At 40.5% G+C, this 24,078-nt stretch overlaps 1 protein-coding gene across 16 annotated transcripts in view; it reads right to left on the minus strand.

Annotated features, from left to right (window-relative positions):
• The window catches only part of nfia (nuclear factor I/A), an 801,190-nt gene that overhangs the window by 48,831 nt on the left and 728,281 nt on the right, over positions 1–24,078 (minus strand). For 15 of the 16 annotated variants that reach the window (XM_078561185.1, XM_078561178.1, XM_078561189.1 and 12 more), the window contains 2 exons: positions 8,916–9,081; positions 5,778–5,869 (listed from right to left, as the gene is read on the minus strand). In XM_078561185.1, the coding sequence (XP_078417311.1) occupies positions 5,778–5,869; positions 8,916–9,081 (258 nt within the window). The remainder of the gene's footprint in view (positions 1–5,777; positions 5,870–8,915; positions 9,082–24,078) is intronic. The other variant, XM_078561193.1, reaches the window with a different exon arrangement.

The raw sequence follows: 24,078 nt of genomic DNA on the forward strand, positions 1-24,078 counted from the left end.
TCAAACATACCTTTTGCGTTACAAAGTTTTAAGGCATGGTGCATTAATAATATAAAACAAAAGTTATCTTTGTTAGTTCACAGACACATCCCTGCAAAATCCAAGGCCAAATAAAAATCATAGATTATTGGAGTGAACTGCAGTTCTTACATTTAAGGAACAGCCTATTAACTTATCCTTAGTCTTTGTAATATGGCAGTTTATTAATGACTCATGTAACCTGTCAGACACTAGAGTGTATGGCAGCAAAAATTTGGTCTGAACATAAACACTTTATGCCTAACAGCCCATTTATCATCACAGGAAACAAATGGGAACAAATCCATCTAAGGATCCAATTTGATCTTCTTGGACTTGTTTCCGAGAGGATAAGCTAAACAAAACCTACTAAACTATTGTGTTGTTAACCATTTCAGATAGAACGATAGACATGATAGGCATCAGAGCCTAGATTTTAACTCCTGGTGGGAGTCATGTGAGCATAGCTAAGTAGGTCAAACAAACTGAAATCGCTGCAGAGATAGTGGGTGCACTGGTAGTAATCATCCAAGAATCCTCAGATTCTGGGAAAGCCCCAGAGGATTGGAAAACTGCCAATGTAACACCCTTATTCAAAAAAGAGGGAGACAAAAAACAGGTAACTATAGACCAGTTAGCTTAACATCTATTATTGAGAAAATGTTGGAGTCTATTATAAAGGATGTAATAGCAGAACATTTAGAAATGCATAACATAATCAAGCAGAGTCAGCATGGCTTCATGCCTACAAATTTATTAGAATTCTTTGAGGTGGTAACAAGCAGGATAGATAAAGGGGAACCAGTAGATGTAATATATTTGGATTTCCAAAAGGCATTCGATGAGGTACCACACATAAGGCTACTTAATAAGATAAAAGCCCATGGTGTTGGGGGAAGTATATTAGCATGGATAGAGGACTGGCTAACTAATAGAAGAAGAGAGTTGGGATACCGGTTTGGGGGGGGGGGGGGGTTGCATTTTCAGGATGGCAACTAATGGAGTGCCACAGGGATCAGTGCTGGGGCCACAATTATTTACGATTTTTATCAATGACTTGGATGAGGGGAGTGAATGTACTATCACCAAGTTTGCGGATGACACAAAAATAGGTGGAAAGACAAGTGGTGAGGATGACACAAAGAGTCCACAGAGGGATATAGACAGGTTAAGTGAGTGGGAAAAAACGTGGCAGATGGAATATAATGTGGGAAAGTGTGAGGTTATGTACTTTGGCAGGAAGAATAGAGCTGAATATTATTTAAATGGAGAAAGACTGCAGAAAGTTGCAACACAGTGGGAATTGGAGGTCCTCGTGCATGAATCCCAAAAAGCTAGCATACAAGTTCAGCAGGTAATAGGGAAGGCAAATGGAATGTTGTCCTTTATTTCAAAGGGAATGGAGTATAAAAATAGGGACGTCTTGCTAAAGCTATACAAGGCACTAGTTAGACCACACCTAGAATACTGTGGACAGTTTTGGTCCCCTTACCTAAGGAAAGATATACTGGCATTGGAGGCAGTCCAGAGAAGGTTCACTAGGTTGATCCCGGGGATGGAGGGATTTTCTTATGAGGAGAGGTTGAGTAGGTTGGGCCTGTATTCATTGGAGTTTAGGAGAATGAAAGGCGACCTTATTGAAACATATAAGGTTCTTAGGGGACTTGACAGGGTAGATACTGAGAGGTTATTTCCTCTTGTGGAAGAGTTTAGGACCAGAGGGCATAATCTCAGAGTAAGGGGGGCGCCCATTTAAAACAGAGATGAGGAGGAATTTCTTCTCTCAGAGGGTAGTGAATCTGTGGAATTCTTTACCGCAGAGGGCTGTAGAGGCTGGGTCGTTAAGTATATTCAAGGATGAGATAGACAGATTTTTAATCAGTAAGGGAATCAAGGGTTATGGGGAAAAGGCAGGAAATTGGAGTTGAGGATTATCAGGTCAGCCATGATCTCATTGAATGGCGGAGCAGAGTTGATGGGCCGAATGGCCTACTTCTGCTCCTACGTCCTATGGTCTTATCTACCCATCACCTCCCCAGTGTGATGTCTGGAAAATATTAACTTGTGGTCATCAACTGTGTACACCAGCTGTCAGTCTCCTGATCAATGGAAGCCTTGAAGGTTACCACTGGATACTTGAAGGATTGGCCCATGACAGTTAGTAAGTGCATAGGAAGGGGTGCTGTGAAGGCATCCTTGTTGGGATGGGTGATTGTGGGGGCTGGGGAAGGAAAGCCTAATGGCAGGGAATTCTTCCTGGCCCAGAATGAAGTCAAAAAGATTTTTTTGACAAAACATACCTTCCCTTTCTAGGCCTCTTCTGGTTAGTCTATCAAGGAAGCCATGAGGAAAAATTGCAGTCAGGCCTCGAGGCACCAGTGGAGCCTGAACTTCATGTTTATAGCAGGGCACCAGTGCCATTCAGGTAGGGGTCGCTATTAAATGTGCCTAAAAGCAGCACCCTAAAGTGACATCCACAGAAGGCAGTGGGGTCAGAGGGGACATCGTTGCTCCAATTTTAACTAACCACCCATGCAGTTTTCTGCTGAGGGAGCAGGTTTAAAACTTGATCTCTGGTTTGTAATCCAGATTCAGTTTTTCCCATCTACGCATAGTATAAGTGGAACTGTACAGTTATAGATGTTCTTAGACATAATTAAATTAAATTAAATTGCTAGCAGTAAGCACAACAGCTAGATACATCATATTTATGGGAAAGGGAAGTTTGTTGATGAAGGAAGAGGAAGGGTAACATGTATCCCATCACCTGATAGGATTAAATCAGCTTCTGAAACAGCACTTATGTAAAATCAGAGGTGGGCCTTGTTTATTACAGCACTCACTCTGGATGCATAAATCAGTATGAATATATTGCAATCCAGAGGTCAGATCTTCAGTTCAATCTGACTTCTGAAATGCAGCATCGCCTAGTCATAAAATACTATGAATGTCTCTAGTATTTACATATAAAGTGGGACTGTTAGTAAAATAGGAAGAACTATCTCCCTCCTTGGTCGGTTAGTTGAAAATGTGTTGCACATATTCAACTGCCTTAAAGTTGCAGTTTCTCTACAATCTATTTGCCAGTTTAGGTCACCTGTTACTTTCTAGGTTATTTAGCAATCTCTGCACTTGTGCAGGATTTTCAAATATAAATTTTAAAATTAGCAAGTTCTTATAATATAAATCCAAGCACTCAAATATAAGCAAAAGTGCCCACAGATGTTAATAAAGGTCTAGTTAAGGCTCAAGAAATTAAAAAAAGCTTTAAGTGTCCAGTGAAACATGTTACAGCACTAGGCTGCTGCTTGCGTTTTCTTGTTCAGGCAGCAGTAACTGTAGATCAACAGCTTAAAGAGCCAGGACTGTTCCCTGGCTTACTTGGAATGTATTACTTTTAAAAAAGAACATGCAGTAAACATGAAATGAAGCTTTAGTGACAAGGCCTCTGTTAGTGGACACTTAAGGTTTTGATTTAAAACACAGCTTATGCAGACCTTCACGTACGAATTCTACAGATTTAGTTATTGTATCTTTCAGCCAGCAGTGTACTTTCTGTGACCCTTCCTTTCTCAATCCAAGAGGATTCAATGGTATGCTGTTTAACCTGTACTGTCTGAATAGCTGTAAACTAGAGCTGATAATAAATACAGAGATAGCAAGCAAATGTACTATGCTACAGACAAGTCATTACAAAACTGTGTAAAGCCAATGCATTAGCAGCAATAAATTTTCAAGTATCATGGTGTATGTCATCATTTTGCAACATTATCAGGTTGATTTGCTCCTTTGTTAGTTTTAGGAACAATCTATTGTTTTGCGTTAATTAACTAAATTCATAATCTCAACTAGACTTATTTCATGTTGTACAAGGAACAACACATTGTGACTAAATACTTACAAACTTAAAGCTTGCAATTTCAGATTGCAGGTTCTAAAACATACAAATAGTGAAATGAATACCAAAATTACCAATCCTCTACATTGGAATTTGTAAACTTGAACAAGGGTAATTTTTTAAATGCTAGCATTCTGTTAGCAAACCAGATAAATGCTAAATGTTAAAAAAATAAAATTCTGGTTTGTTTTGGTTGTTCAGTTTTTATTTTTCCCCCATAAACTTAATATTTTAATATTTTCCCCCTTTAGGTTCACCCATCCTGCTGTCATACACTACGCTAAACAAATGCACAGGCAGACGAAACACTAATCTCTCCCAGGACCTCTGGGGTGAACACAAGAGAAGCTTGGAATTGGTTAATGATTTTTGTCTCTTACTCTTTCAAAGAGTACCGCACGTTTGCATCTTCTTCTCCTCCCTCCTGCAGATCTTTCAAAATCACAAATTTACCATGCATTCACAGATGTAATCTATCTCCTCGTCCCAGTCTGCTCCATATAATGTTAGTGCATCAATACCACTATCGGGCTTCACACAGGTAGAACTTGCTGCCTTAAGGGTTTAAAGTTCTTTGGATAAATATTTGGGGAAAAGATTAGAATGTGGGCACAGAAAAACAAGAAGATTTTAAGTCAGGAACAATTGAGGCTACCTGCAAGAGCCATCTCTTTTTAAATAACAAGAAGGTCCAATTGCCCATTCATTTGTAAACCACAGAACTTGCACTTGCTGGGGCATTCCAGTCTGCAATTGAGGGTATTGAAACTCCATGTATTATCTCATTATCAATCAGTTATCATTATCAGTTATGTGCAGAATCATCTTATGGTGAAAGTGGAATAACCCTGAATTTCTAGCGCATATGAATCTTACAGATTGTAAGAATTACATTTTAGCACAGCTTAAATTCCTAATATTTCACTGCGGTTTTCTGTGAAACTTGTTCTTTTATTGAGTAATCCATACAGCTAGAAATTATGCTCTCTGCTTGAATAGGAAAAAACAATGCATTAATGATTCCTAAAGATATTTAAAGATTCTACCATGTAAGTTACATGAGACTGGACTCAGACATAGCACAGTTTATAGTTTTTCACATTAAATCTCATTAAATACAGGTATTTCCAATAACCTCCATTGCTCACGATTACATTAATTTTAAAAGAAGGTAAATAAAATGGATGTTACCTTTTTTAAAGAAGGTATAGTGTGTTCTCTACTTTAATTTTACTTTGTGATTAGTATTAATTTATAGATTTTTTTCTCTGGTCTACCAATTTGAAAATACCTTTAACAGTTCAAAAGTACAAAAGTGTCAAAACCTATGTTGAAATTTAGATTCAAATAATTATTAACTGAACTAATACTGCTCTTCCAAATTATGCAGAATGAAATTCTATGGCATGTAAGACTTCTTAAAACAGCTGACACAAGCAGCTTTTTATATTGTAAACTAGAATTTATACAACACTTACATTGTCTTTTCCAGAACAGTACTAAATAGTGAATGTAAAAAGAAATGTAAATGTAAAACTAGTAGGCTGATGTACTTCATTGGTTTTCTGAAGATAAAGAGGGTGACAACATCTTCGCACTTTATGATTACTTGAAACACTATCAAATGCCAGGTATCATAAAATGGTGCATGGATTTTACTTTCAGCTGACATACAGACTTCCTGTATGTTTCAATATAAGGTGTATTTCTTTTACAGCTGGAGCGTAAAGACATTTCTGAAAGATCCCCAAAGGCTATTACAATATGTTGTCTGAAAGCAGCAAATGAATGAAGTTCACTGCACAGAGATACAAGACCACAAAAAGCTACACAGAATACAGAAAGGTTCAAAGCTGCCCACCTGTGGCTGTTGAGGGATATTTACAAAGCTGGGATCCCGTGGTCCAACACTCACGAATCGGTTTGCAGGGGAGGTGCTGGGTGTCGAGTAGGCTGTGAAGGGAAGGGATACATGCGTTCAGGAAGCAGCAGTGGGTTGCACACAAACAACAAACATCTTAAGCCTGACTGAAAGACAGCAGGGTCTATAGAAGCACTCACCCAAACTTCCGCCTGGTACTCCTTTTAATCATCTGATAATGGGTTTGAAGCTTGAAAAACTACAGCTTCCAGTTAAAAAAAGGACACATATACAGACAAGACAATGATCTTTTTTTGTAGGGTGATAATCACAGTGCTACAACAACCCTCAATTGTGAAACAGTAGCTAAACTTCATTTCTTTGAAAATACATTAATATGGAAGTATAAATGCAAGGGTCACAGAAAGTACCACTGGTTAATATCCATTATCTGCAGTGCAAGGGTCTGAGGAATAAGGAAGCAATATGAGTAAGTGAGCTAAAACATAAACAGTAGAATTCAAATGAAAATTTCACCTAAGGCGTACAGTAAAGGCAATGTTTCAGTATAGAAAATAGTTAAACATTAGCTAACGCAAGATAACTAACATTAAACTAGAGCCTGTAGAAATAAAAACAACTTGTCCCCAGAAATTTAAAAACTGCTCTTATGCTACTTCCTTCAATGTTCCATATGAATAATGGAAGCTAAATAAAGGGAAACAGGGCTAAAAAAAAGTGATTTTACAGGAGTTTCATCTTGTCTTGATTTGGTCTTGAATAAGAGTTACATGTCATTTAAAGAAGCTCAACTGGAAATTGTCAACAGAAATATTGGGGTAAAAATTGTCCTGATCACTATAAGTAGCAACATTGTAAATAGGTTTGTGAAAATTTCCTTTGAGTATTTCTCAAAATCAAAAATAGATTGTAAAAGAATGTGAGGAATCGTTCTAAATATTATGTTGCTACAGGTAACAGCCAGAAGAATTCTTCTCTCAAATTCTTCCTCCAAAAAGTTGCCAAATAAAACTTTATTTGAAGTGGAGTAACATTCCTACAACCTTCCCGGGCTAACAGTTTGCTGCATACTAGTGAGCTGAGCCGACATTGCTGTCCACTGCAGACTGCAGTACATTGTCAAGATGCAAATAGTCTCCCATTGTATCTGTTACTCCAGCTGACTCAGAAATAGGGGAAAGAAACCAATGGAGTAAGGACACCAATCTTCTAATTGCAAAAAAAATAAAATAAAATATAATAAACCTCAGCAGAAAGAAAAATATGCATACGTAAAACCTTTTAACCAATAAAAATGTAGTTAATCATTTGTTAATCATTCTACACTGATGAATAAAAGGAACATTTGTGATGATTATTTAACCATATTTATTGTCTCATTTTTATTGGTGGCAAAACATGTTATTTTCTATTTTCACCTATGCTTTCAACAACATAAATGTAGCATTTTCTGCAAAGTGTTCTACAACGTTTCATTATATTTAACCTCAATTTACTTCAGATCACATTGTTTTTATCCATATATAGCAAGCTTACTGTGATTCATTAGAGAATAACAGTTCCCAATCTATGATTACATGAAGCAGGCAGAATTTGCTTGTTTTTATGTTTTATCACTAACAGGCTTTTTTCAGATAGTGAGACAGTTTAACACATGATTGTCCTAAGAATAAGCCTCAAACAATTCAACCTGTGCTTATGCTTTCTACCCCACTCTACTGATGGTTTTATTAACTAAAGGTTAATGCAAATCACTTACCTCACTCAAACATCACCTGAGATCCAATTTATGCAGTGTGTGGACTGCTGATTACTAATGTACTGTTGCGGTGATGGTGGTGGGGTGTTTATGGATCAACCTAGATACTACAATACTGACTGTAGGTGGGGAGGTGAAAAAATAAATCTCAAGTTCCCTTACATGCTTGGGGTTGGAGGGTGGAAATTTCCAACTTGGAGCATGATTGTTCCTCTTGGCCCTAAAATGTCTTAAAAGAAATCCTACAAGAACTTAAATTCCCCTGAGTGACTTTTAGCAGTTCCTATAAGGAATGCATGGGCATACTCTGGCTATTGGTATATTAAAATTGCAACCTAGGGTATAACACAAGATTGCATATTTTTGACAAGCAACTTGATTTTAATATTCTCATCCTTGTTTCCAAATCCCTCCAATGCCTTGTCCCTCCCTATTATCTGTAATCTCCTCCAACCCCACAACCCTCTGAGATACCTGCACTTTTCTAACTCTGGCCTCTTGAGTATCCCCAATTTTAATTGCTCCACCATTGGTTGTATCTACAGATGCCTAGGCTTCAAGCTCTAGAATACACCCACTATGCCACTCCGCCTCTCTATCACACTTTCCTCCTTTAAGACATTACATAAGACCTATTTCTTTGACCAAGCTTTTGGTTATCTGACCTAATATCTCCTTGTGTGGCTTGGTGTCATACTTTGCTTTATAATGCTCCTGTGAAGCATCTTGGGACATTTCATTACCTTAAAGGTGCTATAAATTGTTGTTGTTGCTAAAAGGTACTGGTGCCTATTTAAAAGCCTGCCTGAAAATTGAATCAGGTGGGAAAATGGGTATCTAAAATGTCTTACTTTCTTCTGCCAGTCTCCTATTTAACGGGGGAGAAGTGGGTGGCTGGCAATTGGAAATATCCATGTGTGTATAAAGGCAATTTGCTAATATGCCCTTTGCCACATTAATGGAACCAATTTTGAAAAGTGAAATGAAGAAAACTCTGAACAACTTTCACATTTTGGAATTTTTGTGGTTTATGGGAGAAAATACAATTAAAAAGAAAATCATTTACAAACTGAAACAAAAGCAAGCATAATGTATTTATCTGGAAGCCAGCAAACAAATAACCACGGGAAAAAAACAACACTTTACACTCAAAGAAAAACAGAAATAAAACTCCAATTCTTCTATTCAGATGCATGACTTTGATGGGCAGCAACTTTATAAAGACAAAAAGTTAACCAACTTCTTTTCAACATGAATACATACTTAGATACAAATGACCTCATGCTTGGACCACTGTAGAAGGCCAGCATCATGTATTTTCATATAATATTACATGGGTTTTGTTAAAGTAAACTTACTGGGTGAAGTAGGTGATGCTGCTCCTCCATCTGTAGATGTGGTGGTTGGTTTTGTGTCTGGCACTGGCAGAGGCACAGGCCTGGCCATAGGTGGAGGAGGTGGGGGTGGCAACATTGGGGTGGGAAGGAATGGATTATGGACTTTGCCTTGGCTGCTTCCATTGGGCTGTGGGACAGAGTAAGAATAATAATAAGTCAAAACCACAACTGGAAAATACTTTGTAAGCAATGATTACGGTTAATGGAGGCATCAGTGTAAAAGAATTGTGATACTGAAGGAAGTTAAACTACAGAATTTCTCTTTCTCAAACTATCCACACTATTAATTAATTTGTGGCTGTTCCTTTTGTCAAACCCTCTACATTCTTCAGCCAACAATAAGAGTAATGCGCCATCTCAGCCTGGAAGAGCTGGGGACCCAATATTATATTTGATAGTCTGATATTAAGAACAGATTTTATACATTGTTGTAGCACTACCATTTTAATAATATCTCTATTTTCAGTACAAAGTTGTACCACTCCCATTGCTGATATATTCAGTATCAAACACTGAAGAGAAATGGGCACACAAAGCATGAGTACGTCTTATAGCTATCCCAACAAATATTTTGCATAATAACTTAAGCAGCTGACAATCTTATGCTCAAAGATAGAGGACAAATATATTTTTTGATCATTTCAATGAAATGCAATTGAAATTGTGGAAGGCAATACTATCCCTAAATACTAACTATGAGAAATGCTATTTCATCAGTGACTGCAAAGATAGTAACCAATCACAATGCAACTGTATTAATTACTGTTACACACCTTGGAAGCAGTATTACATGACAGATTAAATACCATTTCATGATAAATACCATATTAGTCAGGCAATTTATGATTGCGTAATGTGTTACTTCAAATTTTTCAAAAACACTGATGTACATGTACAGTGGTGACAGTCATCATCATGTGTGCTCTGCTCAAAGGCAGGTCCTTGGCTCATAGTAGTCTTTCCATTTCTCTCTATCCTGTGCCAGTCTTTTCATTTGCCAATAACTTCCTTCAATTTTCAAGCCATACAGCATTGATATTCTCTTCCTTCCTCTTCCTCCTTGCCTCCATAACGTCTCTCACAAGTTTCCTCTTAAGCTGTGCTCTAGCCAGACTCTCTGTCTGTTCCTAATTATATTCAGCAAATTTCTTTCTTCATTCACCCCTTGCGGGACTTCTTCATTTGTTACTTTTTCTGTCCAAATGATCCTTTCCATTCTCCTCCAAACCTACATTTCAAAGCTATTTAGCAAGTTGGTCTCCTCTTTCCTTAAGGTCCAAATCTCAAATCCATACAAAACAACACTCCAAATTAAGCTCTGTACATGTTGCTTCTTGAATTATTTATTCCGCTTTCCAATTAGCAACTCTCTCTTACCAAATACAGCCTTTCCCATTGCTTTCGTTGTTCTTATTTCTTTGTTGTACCTTCCATCTGCAGATACTATGCTTCCTATATACTTGAATTGTACCTGTTCTAGTTCTTTTCCTTCTATGAATATATGAATATTTCTTTGTGATTTTGAGATATGCATCTCTTTGGTTTTGCCAATGTTCCCATTCATTCCAAAGTTCATGCCTACTATTGTTAGTCTATCTACTAGTTCTTGTAATCCTTCTGTACTTGCTACTAGTGCCTTGTCATCTGCAAATCTAACTGATGTTATCATTTTCCTCAACAAAAACAGAATTACCTGGAAAAACTCAGCAGGTCTGGCAGCATCGGTGGAGAAGAAATCAGTTAACGTTTCGAGTCTTCATGACCCTTCGGCAGAACGGGTCATGAAGACTTGAAACGTTAACTGATTTCTTCTCCACCGATGCTGCCAGACCTGCTGAGTTTTTCCAGGTAATTCTGTTTTTGTTTTGGATTTCCAGCATCCGCAGTAGCTTTTAGCTTTTTGTTTTTATCATTTTCCTCCTCAATCTTAACGCTAGGCTCTGTGACTTCACAAGCTTGTTTGATCATTGCTTCTGCATAGACATTGAGGAGGACTGGTGATAAACAATACTCTTGTCAAACACATCTTCCAATTACCCATGGTTCCGACTCCCTGTTGGCTACTCTCACTGTTGCTGTTTGTTCCATGTACAGATTTCTTAGGAGTCGTCTATCTCTCCAGTCTAGTCCAATGCCTTTTAGCACTATTAAGAGCTTAACCCAATCAACCTGAATGAAGGCTTTTTCAAAATTTTCTGACATATAATTCCTGTCCAATCCTAAACTGTGTTCACTCATTAATCTTATAATACCGATTGGTTCTCTCATCCCTCTTCTCCCCTGGAATCCAAACTGGTCATCTCCATGTAGTTTTGCACCTTCCCATCCACCCTAGTTGTTACAATTCTCAACACAACCTTCGATACATGGACAATCAGACTAATGTGCAAAAGGCATTAGCCTGCCTTTGGCTTTTCTTATGATGATCATCATTGTTTGCATGAAGTCCTCTGGCCATTCTCCTGGTACGTAAGTATCTTTGCACAGCTTAGTAAACTTTGATATTAAGTTCTTTCCTAATTTTTTAAACAAACCTGCAGATATTTCATCTATTCCAAGTATTTTTCCAGTTTTTATCTCATTTATTGTTGCTCTTATTTCACTCTCTAGTATTTACTTACGAACATACAAATTAGAAGCAGGAGTTGGCGAGAGTTGGCAAGTACAGCAGGGACTGAAAGCATGGAGAGAGAGAGAGAAAGTGGTGGAAAGAGAAAGTGCGAGTTCACTCCGAGAGTCAGCAAGAACAGCGGGGGCTGAAAGTGTGGAGCAATAGCGGGAGTTCATTCCGAGAGTCAGCGAGAACAGCAGGGACTGAAAGCGTGGAGAGAGAGAGAGAGAGAAAGTGGTGGAGAGAGAAAGAGAAAGTGGGAGTTCACTCCGAGAGTCGGTGAGAACAGTGGGGGCTGAAAGCACAAAGGGATAGCGGGAGTTCACTCCGAGAGTTGGCGAGAACAGTTGAGACTGAAAGTGCGGAGAGAGAGAGCGGGAGTTCACTCTGAGTGTCGACGAGAACAGCAGGGGCTGACCTCTGACCAGTTTCCACATTCTAAAACAAAAATCAAGATGGGACATCACAGGGGAGCAGGTAGGTGATTAGCTGGTGAGTATCCATTGGCTTTGCTTGATTGTCTTTCAAATTGGTCATTCATTTGTAATTGTAAGGTTTTATTAGCATCAGTATGGTTTATAAATAGTAGTAAGCTTATCCTGGGTAGTAGGATTTGTTAATTATAAATAAATTAAGAAAAATAATTAAATTATTTAACACGTAATAAAAGAGCACAAGAGGAGCCGAGAGTTCAAAAGGAACTAGCTGTGATGCTAGTGATGGGTCTCAGTGGACCAACCAGATTTGGAGAAAATAAAGTATGATGTCATAGGGAACTGGAGAGGAGCCCAGGAGGTAAAAGAGTGCAAGAGGGATGGAGCAGCGAGGCTTCATAAAGAGGCGCGAGAGGGAGAGGAAGAGACAACTGGTCAGCGACAGGTGATTAAAAACCTTATAAAGTTTAGGTATATCAGTGCAGCTCAGTCATGTGGAACGTGCATCCTGCAGGATGTGGGAAGTTGTGCAGGTACAAAGTGCCCTCAGTGACTACATCTGCAAGAAGTGTCATCAACTGCAGAAACTTGAGTGGCAGCTGGAGTCACTGTACTGAATCCGCAAGGCTGAGAATTAAATGGATAGCATTTTTAGAGAGGTGGCCACACTGCAGCTAAGTAGTACATAGGCAAATAGGGAATAGGTGATTGCCAGAGTATCTAAGAGAAACAGACAGGTAGCGCAGGAATCCCCTGAGGCTATCTCGTTCCCCAATCGCTTTTTCATTTTGGATAGTAGTGAGTGAGGTGGTTCTTCACAGGACTGTAGCAACAGCCACAGCACCACGGGTAGCTCAGCTGCACAGAAGGGGAGGGGGAAGAGTGGAAGTGCTATAATAGTAGGGTATTTCATAGTTAGAGGAGCAGACAGGTGTTTCTGTGGCCGTAGATGTGACTCCAGGATGGTATGTTGCCCCCCTGGTGCCATGGTCAAGGATGTCACAGAGTGGTTGCACCCTTTGGGGGAGGGTGAGCAGCCAGAGATCGTGGTCCACGTTGGACCAATGACATAGATAGGAAAAGGGATAAGGTCCTGAAAGCAGATTTTAGGAAGTTAGGAAGGGAATTAAAAAGCAAGACCTCAAGGGCATTAATCTCAGGATTACTCCCAGAGCCACGTGCTAGTGAGCAAACGAATAGGAAGATTGAGCAGTTCAACACGTGGCTGGATAAATGGAGTAGGAAGAAGGGCTTTAGCTTTCTGAGGCATTGGGATCAGTTCTGGGGCAAGTGGGACCTGTATAAGAAGGGCGGGTTACACCTTAACACGACTGGGACTAATGTCCTCGCGGGGAGGTTTGCTAGTGCTGTTGGGGAGGGTTTAAACTAGATTAGCAGGGGGATGGGAATCTGAGGGGAAATTCAGAGAGTAGAGAAGAAAAACTGGCAGTGGGGGGTAGTGAAGTATCAACTGATAAAGAGCATATATCAGAGAGTAGTATCAAGGTAGATAGAATACTTGGAGGGTTTGATAGGATTAGAGGAAGCAATAGTAAGTCATTAGATGGGGTCAGAATAAAGCCTAAATCAGGGCTAATCTGCATGTATGTGAATGCATGGAGTGTGGTTAATAAGACTGGTGAACTGCAGGCACAGGTTGACAAATGGAATTATGATATTATTGCTATAACAGAGACCTGGCTCAAAGAAGGGCAGGACTGGACGTTAAATATTCCTGGGTACAAGGTGTTTAGGAGATTCCTCACTACTCCTTAGATACTGAGGCAGTCCATGTACAAATGTAACAAGACCTGAACAATATTCAGGCTTGGGCTGACAAGTGGCAAGTAACATTCATGCCACAAAAATGCCAGACAGTGTCCAGCTCCAGCAAGAGAGAATCTAACCACCGGCCCTTGACGTTCAATGGCACTACCATCACTAAATTCCCCCACTATCAACATCCTGGGGTCTATCATTGCCCAGAAACTGAACCGGACTAGCCTATAAATTCTGTGACTACAACAGCAGGTCAGAGGTGAGGAATCCTATGATGAGTAACTCACATCCTGACTCCCCAAAGCCTGTCCACCATCTACAAGGCACAAGTCAGGAGTGTGATGGAATATACCCTGCTTGCCTGGATGAGTGCATCTCCCACAACACTCAAAAAGCTTGACACCATCCAGGACAAAGAAATGTGCTTGATTGGCATCCCATCCACAAACATTCACTCCCCCCCACCACCGATGCACAGTAGCAGCACTGTACCATCTACAAGATGTACTGTAGGAATTCGCGAAGGCTCCTTAGGCAGCACCTTCAAAACCCACGACCGCTACCATCTAGAAGGACAAGGGTAGCAGACAGATGGGAACACCACCACCTGGAAGTTCCCCTCCAAGTCACTCACCAGCCTGACTTGGAAATTTATTGCTGTAATTTCACTGCTGCTTGGTCAAAATCCTGGAACCCCTAACAGCACTGTGGGTGTACCTACACCACATGGACTGCAGTGGTTCAAGAAGACAGCTCACCACCACCTTCTCAAGGCCAACTAGGGATGGGCAATAAATGTTGGCCCAGACAGTGAAGCCCACATCCTGTGAATGAATACAAAAAAAGACAGGAAAGGAAGAAAAGCGGGGTGGGGGGGAGTGGCAATATTGATTAAAGATGGCATTACAGTACTGGATTGAGAGAGAGAGAGAGGATGTTCCAGAGGGGTCAAGGATGGAATCTCTCTGGCTAGACATAAGGAATGAAAAAAGGTGCAATAATATTGATTGGTGTAGTATATGGACCATCAACTAGTGGAAGGGATGTGGAGAAACAAATTTGCAAAGAAATTACAGGGATGTGCAATAATTATAGAGTAATCTTAACAGGGGACTTGAATTATCCAGATATACACTGGAATGGGAATCATACAAAGGGACAAGAGGGACGAGAGTTCCTGGAATGTGTTCAAGATAATTTTCTACAGCAGTATGTTTCCACTCCAACGAGAGGACATGCACTTTTGGACCTGGTTCTGGGGAATGAGTTGGCCCAAGTAGATCAAATATCAGTGGGAGAGCCTCTAGGGGACAGTGACCATTGCATCATAAGGTTCAGGTTAATAATGGAAGAGGACAGGGAACAATCCAGACCAGGGATAATTAATTGGAGAATGCATCTGAGTGAGTGAGTTGAAATTAAATGTTGGCAGAAAAGACAGCAGTTGAACAATGGCCAACTTCAAAGAAAAAGTATTGTAGGCAATGTCAAGGTATATTCCTTTGAAGGGGAAAGGTAGGACAAATAAATCCAGAGTGCCCTGGATGACGAGAGAGATGGAGGTAAAGATGAAAAGGAAGAAGTGCGCGTACGGCAGATGTCAGGCAGAAAATACTATGGACAATCAGGCTGAATATAAAAAGGACCAGAGGGAAAGCGAAGAAACTAAGAAGAAAAGCATGGAGAGAGCATGAAAAGAGGCTGGCAACAAACATAAAAGGGAACCCCAAGGTCTTCTATAAGCATGTAAATAATAAAAGGTTGGTAAAAGAAAGAGTAGGGCCGATTAGGGACAAAAAAGGGGACATACTGGAGGCTGGAGAAATAGCGAAGGTGATGAACAAGTACTTTGCATCTGTCTCTGCAAAGGAAGAAGATGGAAGAAGGAGGTAACTGGCACACTAGAAGAACTTACAATCAAAAGAAGGGGGTGTTGGAAAGGCTATCTTTACTTAAAATAGATTGGGACCAGGACTGGTGAGATGCATCCAAGGGTACTGAGGAAAATGAGAGTGGAAATTGCAGAGACACGAGTGATAATCTTTCAGCCTTCCTTAGATGCAGGGGAGGTGCCAGACGACTGAGGAATTGTGAATGTTACACCCTTGTTCAAAAAGCAGTGCTGGCAACGACAGACAAGTCATTTTGACTTCAGTGGTAGGGAAACTTCTGGAAACTATAACACGGAATAAAATCAATAGTTACTTAGACAAGTGCAGGATAATTAAGGAAAGCCAGCATGGATTCATTAAGGGAAAATCATGTTTAACTAAATTGCTGGAGTGTTTTGAGGGGGTAACAGAGAAGGTTGATGTGGTGTTTATGGATTTCCAAAAGGCATTTGATACAATGCCACACAACAGACTGTGAACAAAATTCTAGGCCAAGGAATAAAAGGGAAAGTAGGCACTTGGATAAGAAATTGGCTCAGTGACAAGAAAGAGAGAGTAGTGATAAATGGTTGTTTTTCAGATTGGAGGAAGGTTTGTAGTGGAGTTGCCCAGGGGTCAGTGTTGGGACAGGCATGATTTCAAAATTTGCAGATGATACAAAGATTGGAAATGTTGTCAACTGTGATGGGGATAGTCTTGAACTTCAAAAGGGCATAGACATGTTGGTGGATTGGCAGAAAAGTGGCAGATGAAGTTCAAGGCAGAGAAGTGTGAGGTGATTCATTTTGACAGGAAAAAATATGGTGAGACAGTATAACATAAAGGGAGAGCCTCTAAAGGAGTTGCAGGAACAGAGGGACCTCAGTGTGTATGTACATAGGTCATTGAAGATGACAGGGCATGTTGAGAGAGCAGCTAATAAAGCATAAAGTATCTTAGGCTTTATTAACAGGAGCATTGAGTACAGAGTAAGGAGGTCATGTTGAACTTGTATAAGACACTAGTTAGGCCTCATCTGGAGTATTGCGTCCCGTTCTGGGTGCCATACTTGGGGAAGGATGTGAAGGCTTTGGAGAGAGTGCAGAGGAGATTTATAAGAATGATTCCGGGGATAAGGACCTGTAGCTATGAGGATATATTGGAGAGGTTGGGACTCTTTTCCTTGGAGAAAAGAAGGCTGAGAGGAGATTTGATAGGTGTATTCAAGATCCAGAGGGATATGGACAGAGTAAATAGTGAGAAACTGTTCCCACTCAAGAGAACATCAGAAGTAGAGGGAACAGATTCAAAATAATTGGCAAAAGGAATAAATGTGATGTGAGGAAAATTTTTTTCACACGGAGGGTGGTTGGAGTCTGGAACAAACTTCCTGAAAGGGTGGAGGCAGATTCGATTGAGGTATTCAAAAGGAAATTGGATTGCTACCTGAAAAGAGAGAATGTGCAAGGTTTCAGGGATAAAGCAGGCGAGTGGGACTAGGTGGAATGCTCTTTCAGAGAGCAGGTGCAGACTTGATGGGGCAAATAGTCCCCTTCTGCACTGTAAAGATACAGTGAGTAGGCCATTCAGCCCTTGAGCCTGCTCAGTCATTTGATAAAATCATGGCTGATCTGATTGTGGCCTCTACTTTCTTGTCACCCCCTATACTTTTTTTTTCCCTTGTCTGTCAAGAGTTTATCCAATTCAGCCTTAAAAATATTCAACGACCCTGCCTCTACTGCTCTCTGGGGAACAGAATTCCATGGACAAATGACCCTCTGGGAGACCTCTTACCTTTAAACTGTGTCCCTTAGTTCTAATCTCTCCCAAAAGGAGGAACATCCTTTCAGCATCCACCCTGTCAAGTCCACTCAGGATCTTATATATTTCAATAAAATCATCTCTCATTCTTCTAAACTTCAACAGAAACAGGCCCAACCTGTCCAACCTTTCCTCGTAAGACAACCCCTTAATTCGAGAGATCAGTGAGCAAACCTTCTTTGCACTGCTTTCCACGAAAATGCTTTTATTTCTGGTCCAATGAAATCGATGTCAATATTACTCTCTTCCAGCTCAATCATTCCAAATTTTTTACTTTCTGCATATAGTTTTTCAATATGCTCCTTTCATCTTTTTCTTATTGCATCAGGGTTTGTTAATAAAACACCTTCCTTAGTCATTATTGCTGTTGTTTTCAGTCTTTATGCTGAGTCCCCACTTGCCTCATTTGCTTTTGTGAACAAAAGGTCTACCCTTCCTAGTTGATCCAACTCTTTGAGTATATCACACTGCTGTTTTAATCCTGTTCTCATGCTTTTCCTGTTGTTCTTCTTAACTCATTATTCAAGTGGCTACATTTCACCTTGCCTTCTTCAGTATTGGTATTCTTCCATTTTTTCCTTTCTTCCAACTTCTGCAACATTGTAGTCGTAACCCATGGTTTCTTGATCCTTTTCCCTCATAAAAGCCCTATGCTATTTCCCCTTCTTCCCTGGCAGATTTTTAAATCTGGTTCCATTGTTCATTAGTGCCAGTGGTATCTTTATTTTTTATAACCAATGCCTCATTTACTTCACTTACAAATTCTTTATTTACATCTTTCAGCTTCTCAAGGTTCCACTGTTTTCTGCATATCAAACCTTAGATTTTCTTCATCAGAATACTGCTTCAAGTTACACAAAATTATGATCTGATTCTGCATCAGCTCCTGAATGTTCCAACTTTTGGTGGGAATTGCCCTAGTCATGTAATCTGTGGTCTGTTCTTACACATCACTGAACAAAAATGGAAATGTCTTTACACTGATAGGAGTATATCTTCCACCCTTCACAAATTAAGTATTATGTGTCCTTGTTTTGTAGAAAATGCTAGTTGAAGATCAAGATAATTAAGGTGTTTAGCATCCTTGAAAGTGGATAAATCATTAGGCCTGGATGAAATGTATCGCAGGTTGTTAAGGGTGGTGACTCTGACCATCACTTTCCAAACCTCTCTGGCTCCTGGGGTGGTGCTGGAGAATTGGAGGAGTGCTAATGTTGTACCATTCTTTAAAAAGTGAGGAAGGGATGGCTAGAGTAAATACAGGCCAGTCAACTTGACCTTGGTAATTATTGAAAAAAATTCCAAGTGACAGTATAAATAGTCATTTAGAAGGCATAGATTGAGCAAGGTTAGTCAGCTTGAGTTTGATAAGGTCGCATCTGACTAGCTTGATCAAATTTTTTGAGTAAGTAACAAGGAGGGTGGTTGAGGATAGTGCGCTTGTGATGTAGTCTACATGGATTTCAGCAAGGCTTTTGACAAGGTCCTGCATGGCTGGCTAGTCAGAAAATTATATGCCCATAGAATACAAGGGAAAGTCACAAGCTGGATCCAAAATTGACTCACTGGCAGGAAGCAAACGGCTATGGCCAATGGGTGATTTTTGTGGCTGGAAGGCTATTTCCAGTGGAGTTCCACAGGGCTCAGTACTAGTCCCTCACCGTTTGTGGTATATATCAATGATTTAGACTTGTATGTAGGGGTCATGATTAAGAAGTTTGCAGATAATATGAAAAGTGACCGTTTGAAGGAATAAAGCTATGGACTCCAAGAAGATATCAGTGGACTGGTCAGGTGGGCAAAAAAGTGGCAAATTTAATTCAATTCAGAGAAGTGGAGGAGGATATGGTAATAGAATACACAATAAATGGGAGGATTCTAAGAAGTGTAGAGGAACAGCAGGACCTGGAGTGCATTTCTACAAATCCTTGAAGGTAGCAGGATAGGTAAAGTGGTCAAGAAGGCATACAGGACATTTTCCTTTATTGGCTGAGGTCTACAGAAAAGAAGAGGGAAGTTACACTGGAACTGTATAAAACGCTAGTTAGACTGTAGGTGGAGTAGTGCGTACAGTTCTGGTACACACATTACAGGAAGGATGTGATCACACAAGAGAGTACAGAAGAGATTTACAAAGATGTTGCCATAATGGAGAATTATAGCTATGACGTAAGATTCAATAAGCTAGGCTTGTTTGCTTTGGAATGGAGGAGGCTGAGGGTAGATTTAATTACTGTCTATACAATTATGAGGGGCCTAGATAGAGTGGATAGGAAGGACCTATTTCCAAATGCAGAGAGATCAATAACCAGGGGGTATAGATTTAAAGTAATATTTAGAAGGATTAGAGGGGAGCTGAGGAGTATTTGTTTTCACCCAAAGGGTGCTGTGGATCTGAAACTCACTGCTCAAAAGGGCGGTAGAGGCAGAAATCCTCCATTCAATTTAAAAATTACTTGGATATGCACTTGGGGTGCCATTATCTATAGGGTTATGGATCAAGAGCTAGAAAGTGCAATCAGGTTGGATAGCTCTTTTTCAGCTGGCATGGACATGTTCTGTGCTGTAAATATTTTTGTTTCTATGGTGTTACATACTATAACAACTTCGCTTCTTTCATGAGATCTGTCTTCAATAGATGAAAACCGACCAATCAGGGAACAGTTATAATTGTATTATTTCCATATTTTTTCAGCATTACAATTAGCAATTAGATTGCCTAAATTGCAAATAAATTTTGTATTTGGCTGTGGAGTATGCACGTCTTCATAAAAATGAAGTGAAGCACTCAAAGTTCAGGTTGTAGATCTTCAATCAAGGGTCCTCATTCAGATATTCTCCTTAACATTTTGTCCACGGAGGATGCCTAAGACTCTGTTCTGAACTCAGAAAATCTGACAATACTCCACTGCCTGGTCAATCATTTCCTGAACCTGGGAGAAGCTATGACAGAAGTTTTAATGACTTGACAAAGCACTTCAAGATATACTTATAGTATACTGTCTTAGTACGAGTATAGGTGTCATATCTGCAGTGTTCTTTTAGCTTTAATTTTACTTAAGGTTTTGAAAAATGAATTGAATGGAAAATTGGGCCAGGTGTAACAAAAGCTGCTGATTCATTATTATTCATTTTGTGCTACTGCCCAAGACAAATTTACATCAGTATATTTAGCAATAATATCCGGTAACCATGATACAAAACAGCAACTGCAACAGTCATTTGCTTTCCATCTCTCTCTACACAACTTTCCACGTTTTTGCTTTTCTAACCAAATTCTTCCTTCCCTGAAACAAAAACAAAAAATGCTGTAAACTTAGCAGGTCTGACAGCATCTGGGGAGAGAAAGACAGAGTTAATGTTTCGAGCCCATATGACTCTTCTTCAGAGTGAGTCCTCCAGCATTTTTTGTTTTTGTTTTTATTTTTGTTTCTGCACCTGCAGTATTTTACCTCTTCCTTCCCTTCTTCAAGGTGTGAGAAACCATTGCACCACCTCCCACAAACAATCCTCCAGGATCATTCATTCGAAAATTATAATTGACAATTAGAGAAAAGTCAAAGCTCCGGTAAATGATTGACTTCTGTAATGTGGTCTCCTTGGCTGCAGTGGTTCACATAAGACCATAAGGCATAGGAGCAGAAATTAGGCCATTCGGCCCATCGAGTCTGCTCCGCCATTCAATCATGGCTGATAAGTTTCTCAACTCCATTCTCCCGCCTTCTCCCCGTAACCTTTGATCCCCTTACCAATCAAGAACTATCTATCTCGGTCTTAAATAAACTCAATGACCTGGCCTCCACAGCCTTCTGTGGCAATGAATTCCATAGATTCACCACTCTCTGGCAAAGAAGTTTCTCCTCATCTCTGTTCTAAAAGGTCTTCCCTTTACTCTGAGGCTGTGCCCTTGGGTCCTAGACTCTCCTACTAATGGAAACATCTTCCCCACGTCCACTCTATCCAGGCCTTTCAGTATTCTGTAAGTTTCAATCAGATCCCCCCTCATCCTTCTAAACTCCATCGAGTATAGACCCAGAGTCCTCAAACGTTCCTCATATGTTAAGCCTTTCATTCCTGGGATCGTTCTCGTGAACCTCCTCTGGACTCTCTCCAGGGCCAGAACGTCCTTCATGAGATATGGGGCCCAAAATTGCTCACAATATTCTAAATGTGGTCTGACCAGAGTCTTATAAAGCCTCAGCAGCACATCCGTGCTTTTATATTCTAGTCCCCTCAAAATAAATGCCAACATTGCATTTGCCTTCCTAACTACCGACTCAACCTGCAAGTTAACCTTAAGAGAATCCTGGGTTAGGACTCCCAAGTCCCTTTGCACTCCAGATTTCTGAATTCTCTCCCCATTTAGAAAATAGTCTATGCCTCTATTCTTCCTACCAAAGTGCATGACCTCACACTTACCCACGTTGTATTCCATTTGCCACTTCTTTGCCCATTCTCCTAACCTGTCCAAATCCTTCTGCAGCCTCCCTGCCTCCTCAATACTACCTGTCCCTCCACCTATCTTTGTATCATCTGCAAACTTAGCCAGAATGCCCTCAGTTCCTTCATCTAGATCATTAATGTATAAAGTGAAAAGTTGTGGTCCCAACACTGACCCCTGCGGAACTCCACTAGTTTCCGGCTGCCATCCTGAGAAGGACCCCCTTATCCCCACTCTCTGCCTCCTGCCAGACAGCCAATCTTCTATCCATGCTAGTACCTTGCCTCTAACACCATGGGCTCTTATCTTACTGAGCAGCCTCCTGTGCAGCACCTTGTCAAAGGCCTTCTGGAAGCCCAAGTAGATAACATCCATTGGCTCTCCTTTGTCTAACCTACTCGTTACCTCCTCAAAGAATTCCAACAGATTTGTCAGGCATGACCTCCCCTTAATGAAACCATGCTGACTTTGCCCTATTTTACAATGTTGCTCATGGCTCCTGTGCACAACTGCCCTCACGGTCTTTCACATCCCTCTTTGGCTCCTCTTGATGAGTTCCATTATCTATGGCAGCATTGTGCAGCATTTAGCACAGTGTCACAATATTGCCCATCATCTCTGTGGAATACTGTAAGGATCTCCTGATGCATGCAAGCACCTGAAGTACTATTTAACTTCCCAAACCCTTTCTCCATGATGGTCCTTGTTTGTGCATGTGTATTGCTGCATCTGACCTCTGCTGGGGTTTGGAGTTTATGCATTAGGCACTGCTTCATGACATAGCTCACATTTATGAGCAACTACCAATCTTCTTTCCCTTGGTCTTTATAGAGCTGTCTCACATTGAATTGCCTCAGAATGAAAACATTAAATGTATTCCCAAGCAAGTGTATATTAACATGCATAACTTTCTGGCAGTAGTAATAAACCATTTGCATATTCCTGGAATAACATTTCTTCAGATTTTTATGCATGCCAAGGAATTGTTGGCAGTGCATGGATGGCTACATGCATACAATCAATGATAGTCTGTAATTTGGGAAAGTGAGCCACGTGGGAAAACTGTACCCTCTAACTTTCTACTAATGGTGGTTCATTCTGATGAGTACGTTGGTGGGTCTGTAGAAAAACAAAGCTCCAATTATGCTCTCTTTGTGGCAGTGAATGTCAATGTAATTGAGTCCAGTGATATTCCCTGGAGCATAAGGTTAAGAGCAATTGTGACATTCATGACCAGCAGGAGACTATGGAGCAGAAAGAACCCTAAAAATGAGAGCCTCTCGACTGAGTCTCAGTCTCTAAATGTACTATTTACACAGAGGTGTGGGGTTCAAATATCCACACCTGCCACAGTAGATCCATTCTCTGGATAGTTTCTTCCTGTTAGTTGTACACAATGTATGGCCTCTGTGTTCCTATGTTACCCTCTCCTCTGATTCTGGTTTCATTATGCGCTAAGTGGCAATGGTTGTTACAGGATGAATACTACACAACACTGATCACCTGTCAGTGCTTTCATTAAATACTTCCCCTTCTTTTATGAACTAATTCATAGGGCAGAATTTTATGTCTCGCGGGCAGGCAAGCGCCCGACCTGATCGCGCGAGCGTCCCACTGTTATCACGCATTCCCGCGATATTTCGGTTGGCGGGCGCGCGCAAGAGTCGGCAGCACGCCCGCTGACAGCTAAGAGGCCTACTAAGGCCATTAATGTATTAATTAAGTGCAATTTTTCACTGCCCATTTAATGTTACGGTTGGCAGGCGGGCAAATCAGCCAGGTGGCCTTTGGATTTTTGAGGAAAGCTCATCCACGGGCAGGATGAGGTTTCCGATATTAATTTTTTTTAAATTAAAGTATTTTGACAGAATTTTTATAATCTGTATGTTCATGTGATAGAGTCTGATGTGTGAATATTTTTTTCAGCATTTCCAAATCTTTATTTCATGGTTTAAAAATTTTCAGCTCCCTGAGGCAGCTCTCTGTCTTCAGGGAGCTTTCATTGCGTGCTCCCCAGCGCCTGTGCAGACTTCAGTGCTTGCCCTCCTCCCGCCCCCACCGCAGCAGCGCTGAGCCTTTTGGGCAGCGGCTTGTTTCCCAGCCACTCCCAGACCCACCCACCTGACAACCCGAAAATTCTGCCCATAGGTATAACTGTGAATAGTGA

This window comes from Cetorhinus maximus, chromosome 17 (assembly GCF_964194155.1).
Source record: "Cetorhinus maximus chromosome 17, sCetMax3.hap1.1, whole genome shotgun sequence".
Taxonomy (NCBI): Eukaryota; Metazoa; Chordata; class Chondrichthyes; order Lamniformes; family Cetorhinidae; genus Cetorhinus; species Cetorhinus maximus.